The sequence below is a fragment of the Protobothrops mucrosquamatus genome, unplaced genomic scaffold (genome assembly GCF_001527695.2).
Source record: "Protobothrops mucrosquamatus isolate PMUCROS unplaced genomic scaffold, P.Mucros_1.0 scaffold414, whole genome shotgun sequence".
Lineage (NCBI taxonomy): Eukaryota > Metazoa > Chordata > Lepidosauria > Squamata > Viperidae > Protobothrops > Protobothrops mucrosquamatus.
This window is the reverse complement of record NW_015386743.1, coordinates 372,354-379,428: the sequence shown is the minus strand read 5'-3', so window position 1 is coordinate 379,428 and position 7,075 is coordinate 372,354. Positions and strand designations below refer to the sequence as shown.

The 7,075-nt window shown below is 36.2% G+C and overlaps 1 protein-coding gene across 2 annotated transcripts; it reads left to right on the top strand.

The window, feature by feature from the left end:
- The first annotated feature begins 218 nt into the window (after positions 1 to 218).
- Positions 219 to 3,980, top strand: SELENOK (selenoprotein K). Of its 2 annotated transcripts, none has more exons than XM_015816203.1 (4): positions 219 to 318; positions 820 to 910; positions 2,224 to 2,301; positions 3,887 to 3,980. In XM_015816203.1, the coding sequence occupies exons 1-4, from the start codon at positions 300 to 302 to the stop codon at positions 3,978 to 3,980; spliced, it is 282 nt and encodes a 93-aa protein (XP_015671689.1). In that variant the 5' UTR covers positions 219 to 299. The 2 variants fall into 2 exon arrangements, with proteins under 2 accessions (XP_015671689.1, XP_015671690.1); XM_015816204.1 differs by having other exon boundaries at positions 3,887 to 3,971.
- Positions 3,981 to 7,075: the final 3,095 nt, after the last annotated feature.

Sequence of the window (7,075 nt, the reverse complement as noted above, 5' to 3'; positions counted from 1 at the left end):
AGGCAGAGATACAATAGATGGAATAAGCATTTTAAAGCGGGCATTCAAATCTCCTTTTCCTTACAAAGCAACATCCCTTCTGCATTTCTAGCTCTATACTCCTGAGACAAAAAAAGATGAGGGGGTGGGAAAGGAAGCGTGAAAGCGACAATGACGCCACGGACCATCCCAGAGCTCTCAGCCAATGGAGTCTTCCCAGCGCTGACTTTCTCGGGGAAGGGGCGGAGCAAGAGAGAACACTCGGGGGTCGGTTCGGGGATTGTCGGGCGCTCTCGGGGCGGAGGCGAGGCGGCGTAGCGATGGTTTACATTTCGAACGGTGAGAACCGGAGATTTTTGACGGAGGGGGAAAGCCCGCATCCCGGGGAGGGGGAACGTTCAGGTGTTTCCGCGTTCTGTTTTACCTGGTTTTGATCCCGAGGGAGAACGGGAGCGTAGCAAAGGCGCAACACAGCCTTGTGGGGCAAGCTTAAAACTGGCAGCTGCTACCTTGGGTACCAAGTTGGGCTGGAGTCTACCCAGCAATACGCACTGAAAGGAACTCCCGTGGATCCGCTGGTGAAAAGATCACTCTTAAAGGGGGATCACTCTGTCTGCAGTATCCTGGCCTTTTTATTAAATGTCATCTTTTTCTCTCTTTTTTTTAATTGGTCGCTTCTGGAACTATAATTATTATCCTGAACAATGAAAGGAATGGGTGGGACTGGGTTTATAAACAAATTTTGGATTAATAATATTGTATGATCAGCTCTTTTGTTACGGTATATGATTATTTCCATTATTATTTCAAAATGGTCATAATTGTTGTTCTGGGTTGTAGGACAAGTATTGGATAACCGGAGTCGGGCTCCATGGAGTTTGTCATCTATAACTGACTTCTTCTGGGGAATAGCAGATTTCATAGTTATGTTGTAAGTGAAGTTTTCCCATCAAATAAAAAAACACGAATTACACAATTTCCCTTTGAGATACTTCAAGCCTGAATAGATTAGTATATATAATTGATGTATTTTACAGTTAAATTTATTTAGCAAAACTTCTATGGAGTAGAAGGATCTCATTCTTATTGCTCTTCTTGTGGAGTTTTTGAATAAAATTGATGAAAACATTTAGTCAGTGTCTTAAGAAAAAATGTAAAAGGAAATTAAACACAAGGCTGAATTTTCAGCAATAATTTCGTAAAATTTATAGAGTAATTTAGATATATACAAATAAATATATAGAGTTTCTCTATGTACAGAATTCCTTGTATAATAAGGTTTTTTGAAAAAACTAACAATTTTTGGAGTATCCTTGAATATCAGGAGAAAGCTGAACTAATAGTTGTCCCTCAAACTGGATAGTGCTTGTAACAACTCTGAATCCATATTTAATTAAAAGACCAGATGGATTAAATAACTTTAAAATGAAATTTCTAACATTCCTAATTTCTAATATTCAAAAATGTTGGCTGTTCCTTAAAAGGTCGGGCTTCTGCCATTAGGCAATGTGAAAGTGCTTCCCAGCCTTGATGAGTGATGAGAAACAGCAGTGGAGACAAAGAATTGGGCAGTGTAGCTTGGGTCTGCATTTCCTGACAGTGTTTTCTGATCCAGGTTCATATTTCCTCATGAACAACAAAGTGGAATTCAGCTACTGTTATAATCCATTTATATATGGAATGTAATGATAGTATTACCTTGTCCTCCACAGGCAGTGAAATGTCTAGTGCTGGCCTATGACTTATCAGTCTGCAATACCATTTAGATGTATATTCTAAGTCTTTGGACATTTTAGCTCTTTTTTTTTTCAATTCAGCAAATGCATGATGTAGTGAAACATTAAATAGTTCCATCCAGAAAGAGCTATAGGTTAACTAATGCTCGGTTCCACGAGTTGTATTATATATTGACTATTGTCCATTGTCACACAGTATTGGAAAATTGTGGTTTTATATAGGATAGTTAACTTTATTTATTTAAGCTTTGCGTTATAAAATTAATTTAGCTGATTGTGTCACATTTAATTGTCAGCTTATAAATTTTGTATTTGGTTTTGAGGGTTCTGCTAACAATATTTTATTTTCAGTTCTATTTCAATCTATTTTTGTGTTTGGAAAATAAATTTAGAACAGCCAGTTGCTTGATCTTTAGCACTGGTTATTTTTAAAATGTTGCACTTAGTTCTAGAAATACTGAATATTTCAGATCTTTCTTATTTCAGTTAACAGAGATTTTCATTTTAGTTTTCAGAGCATTATTCACCCAGATTTGAGGAGAGGCTACACATCTTCCTCTTCTTCAAGATATGACGATGGAAGAGGGTACTGCTTTTTTTGCTTTAATTTAGATGACATGCAGCAGGGGTGTCAAACTCAATTTCATTGAGGGCCGCATCAGCATTGCGGTTGCCCTCGGGGGGGCGGGTGGGTGTGGCCAGGGTGGGTGCGGCCTACTGGGTGGGTGTGGATGGAGTGGGTGTGGCCTACTGGGTGGGCATGGCCAGCTCTACATCGTTTGCATCAAGGGTGCCTGTGGGGGCCTGGGCAGGAGTGGGACAGATCTGAGGGTCTCTGGCAGAAGGGGATGGGACCGGGGCAAGTGCCAAGGCATGGTGCATTTCTTCATTCCTCACAAAGGGTGACACCTCCCCAGCATGCACCCAGAGGGCGGGGCCAACGCGGCAGGGGCTAGTTCCCCGCTGTTTCTGGACAGCCTTGTGGAGCTAAGACTGAATACATTTCAGCATAGATGGCCACCACAAAATTGTACATTGGCTCCCGGCCTGGGCCAGGGCCAAGGCAGTGGAGGCCATTCCCTCACTGTTTCCAGGATGGCTTCGCGGGCCAAATGAAACCACTTTGCGGGCCGCATCCGGCCCCCGGGCCTTGTGTTTGACATGTCTGACATACAGTGTGAAAAATTGGAGTGCAATGGTTAAAAGTCATTGTGTTTTTCCGGAGTGTCTACATATTTATAAAGCTTAAGCTCTTCTGTAATATCTCCAGTATAAATTCAGTTTCCACACTTAAGTATACTTGAGTTTGAGTGCAAAAATGATAAAAGATACATTGTTACATTCATCAGATTATGTCTTTTAAGATGCAGAGCTAAATTCATGAAAGACCAGGCTACACAATTTTGTTTGCTTGCTTCCTCCTTCCAGGAGAATTTTAACTCTGTTCATGGATTGTTTGTCATCATAAGTTTATAGGAAGTCCTCATATAACTATCGACCTCTCCAGAGTTGCTTATAATCAAGTTCTGGAATTTTGACAGATGCACATACTCCCATGATCACGTGTTCAATTTTGGATGCTTGGCAATTGGCTGCATTTATGGCCCTTTTGGTCATATAACTATGATTTTTGCTGCTTTTTGCCATTTTCTGGTATTTACTTCCTGTTTCAGCAAAAAATGCCCATTGAAGAAAACTGCTGCATTAACTTAATGACCATGGCAAAAAAGATTATAAAATTGGGCTGGTCAAGTGATGACTTACTTAATGACTGCCACAATTTAAGACCATAACGACAGAAGAGAATATTTGTAGCTCAGGGATCTTTGGTGTTCTCTGAGCTTATTTTTTCAGGCTCGATTATGGTTGTAAGTCACTACCCTGTACTTAATTCTGATTTTTGAAATTTATTTTCTAATGAATTAGTTACAAATCATGAGTTATTTGGGTTTATTCCGTTTTGGAAAAGAAATCTCTGTTCTTGTCTAATTCAAAATATGCTACAGATGGGGTTATCCAAATATAATCATACGTGTTAACAGGTGAATAGCACAAATGACTATATACTTTGTTCACATTAAATCAGTTTTCAATCTACATTACTGTGATGCCCAAATGTGGCCACAGAAGTGAGAATTACTGCTTTTTAAATTGATCTTTGTTTCTCTTAGACCTCCAGGATTTCCTCGTCGTAGAATGGGTCGAATAACCCACTTTGGAGGTCCAAGTCCCCCACCAATGGCTGGGGGCGGATGAGGAAGGTAGCCCATCTTTTTCTTCTTAAGATGCTTTGCCCAAAAGTCACATTGAATTCAGCTCAGAAAAATCATAATACTTAATGTTACTAGTAAACTCTTGCAGGATTTTAAATACTTATAGACCAAGTGGATGAGCTTTTCTGTTTCATTTTTATCCTTATTCAAAAAGGTAAATGTATATTATATAAAATAGATTTGAGATTAGGAAAAATGGGAATGGATCTATCTTATATGTATATAGCCTATGTTTCCTAATATAGGTAGTCCTTGTTTAGCGACTGTCTCATATAGTGGCCATTCGTAGTTATCATGGTGATAAAAAGTAACTTTGCAACCAGTCCTTGAATTTGTCTTCTTCACAGATCTGTAAAGCAAAGAAAAGCTGAAGTAAGATCATGAGCAGAGTTGCAGTTTCACTTAACAACTGCTTTGCTTAATAGTGGTCCCAATGGTGGTCACTAAACAAGGACTACCTGTAATATATTCAATAAAATAAATTGACAAAGAATTGTTTGGTACTCCCTTTCATTCTCCAATCATCCCCTGCTGCAGTTTCCCGATTTGGGCCACTCATATACTTGGGCCACTTATATACTTTTGATAATATGTACTCATTTGGGCTACTTATATACTTTTGATAATATGTAGAAATATACCGCAGGTACACTGGCAAGCACTGAGTACTATGATGTTCACTGAATTATATATTACCCTTGTTAGAAAAAGACAGTATTTCGGATGTACTTAAAGCTCTTCAGTAAACAACACTGTTCTAAAATGAAGGTTAATCTTTAATCCTGTTTTAAATTGCTATCATGCAATGTTTATCTGTGACGATCAAAGAAACATCAATTTAGTTTTAAATAAATTTACATTTGAGCAACAGTTTTATGAGAGAATGTAATGTACACACTTTTCTTTTTTTAGAATTGTAAAGATTAGTTATACAGATAAAAACTAATGCACATTACAAAAAGTAAAATAAAAAGAAAAAAATAGAAACTACAGAGAAAAAAAATAAAAGGAAAAATAGAAAAGAGCAAAAATATAGCAAAGAAAAAGAAATAGAAAAGAAAGTAACTTCTGCCTTTGTCACAAGCATAAATAATTTTTTACCTATCATTTTCTCTAAAAATACAACAAACTATCTTCATTCTACATCTCATCTTTTATCTATAAACAGAACTTTGTCATTCAATCCTGGTCAGCAAAAAAGTCTATTAACAGAAATAACATCTGTAAAAGCCCATTAAGAGTTACCAGAAATAACAATGTTTAATTGTTATTAATGTTTAATCCTAATCCAGTCAATTTATTTAGACAACAAGCTACTTTTTTAAAAAAATCTCTCATATCAATTTACATTTGAGCAACTGTTTTATGGGAAGGAGGACAAAGAGAATCTTATATCAGAACCATTTATTAGACTTCTTCTATTATGGAAATTTTTAGTATTCTATTACAGTAGCATAGCTAATCATGTTGAATACCCTAATACTCAGTTGTATGTCAAAGAACATTGGAGATACAATTTAAGTATATTTCAGTTAGCACTAATATTCTACTTAGAAGTGTGTAAGATCAATGTGATTGTTTATCTCCTTTGAAAGTTTACTATCATAAATTATATCTGAAAGACTTTCAAAATAGATTTATCAGAAAGGATGTAGAAAGTGTACTTCTATATAAAGTAAAGTAAGTTTAAAATGGCTTTTTCATGTTATGGAAATATTTTATTAGATAACAGCTACCAGTAACTGTGAAAACAAAAAAACCCAAATACTTTAATCAATTTCTCTTTTCTTTCTCCATAGGTAAATGCCTGCGTTAAGAAGCAGGCATAAGACTACATATTTGCACAACTAGAAGAACCTGATCAAGAATGCAGCAAAGGGGTCTGAAGATTGCAAATGTGTTGTCTAAGTGATTTGACTGCTCTGTGAATCCGCAGAACAATGAAGTTGTACTGGGAATTCCATTTTCTAGGATCCAGTGTAACTGAAGTGCAGTTCTATTAAATTAAATGCACCTGTTTACTATCTGTTTTAAGCCTTTTGTATAGCTGATGGGATATTTTGTGGTAGTTGTAAAGTTATGGAAATATATGACTTTGCAAAATATTGAGTTGGAATCATTTAATTGTTATAAATATATTTTAGAATTGAAAAATTATGCACATGGAGACTTAAAAAAGGATAATCTCAGAATATGTATGTTAAGATCAGGAAGAAACTACTACAAGCTTGAACTACTTCTAACATCCCCCTGGATCTATATACCTTAAAATGCTTTTGATGAGATTATTACAAGTTCAAATTCTTTTTTTTAAATCTAATTTAATCCGCCCCAGCCACCACCACCCCTCCAGGTATCTCTTATTTTTTTAAGGGAAATGGTGTCTTGTGTTTTGAACACTAATTGATTGTGGCTTAAAGCCAGCAAACCATCTATGGACATCTAGCTATTTCAAAACTATAATTCCCATTGTTTTTCCCATAAGCTACACCCATTATCTGTGTTCCTTATAGTTTATGATCTGTTTCATTTTGACCTCTCAATTGCCATGTTAAATCCCAAATGTAAAAGCTGACCTTACAATTTATGTATACAAATACATTTATAAATGAAAAATACATTTATCATGCTCGCTAAATCCTCACACTAAATCCCAGTAACTCTACTTATTTGCAAAACCTAATGCTATCCAAGAGTTTTAGACTCCAACTCAGTTCCCCTTAAGTGTCGTTCTGTTTATGTATGGGAGTCAAAGTCCAATTCATCTATAAGCACCATTATACGGGTGAAGGTCTAAAGGGTTTTCTGGGACAATTTAATTCAATTTCATGCTGGAATCTCCCTTCTAAAAAATTTATTTCTTAAGTAAGTTTCTTTAACAGAGTAGTATATTCTGAGATTTTTCTGTATTTTTCTGCCAGCTTCTGTATATTGCTCTTTTTTATGCTGAATATTGTATATGACTGAGTGTTTGGAAGTTGACTGGATATATAGAAAAGGATGCTGCTGACAAGTGATGGAATATAGTAGTATTGCATAATGAATACCTATATTTAACAGTGATATAAGCCTGATTTTAAAAGGGAC

What these genes read in the sequence shown, in the direction of transcription:
- SELENOK (XM_015816204.1), top strand. An exon ending in GCAGATTTCATAGTTATGTT is followed by an intron (nt 911 to 2,223) that starts GTAAGTGAAGTT and finishes TTTTCATTTTAG; the next exon opens with TTTTCAGAGCATTATTCACC. An exon ending in AGATATGACGATGGAAGAGG is followed by an intron (nt 2,302 to 3,886) that starts GTACTGCTTTTT and finishes TGTTTCTCTTAG; the next exon opens with ACCTCCAGGATTTCCTCGTC.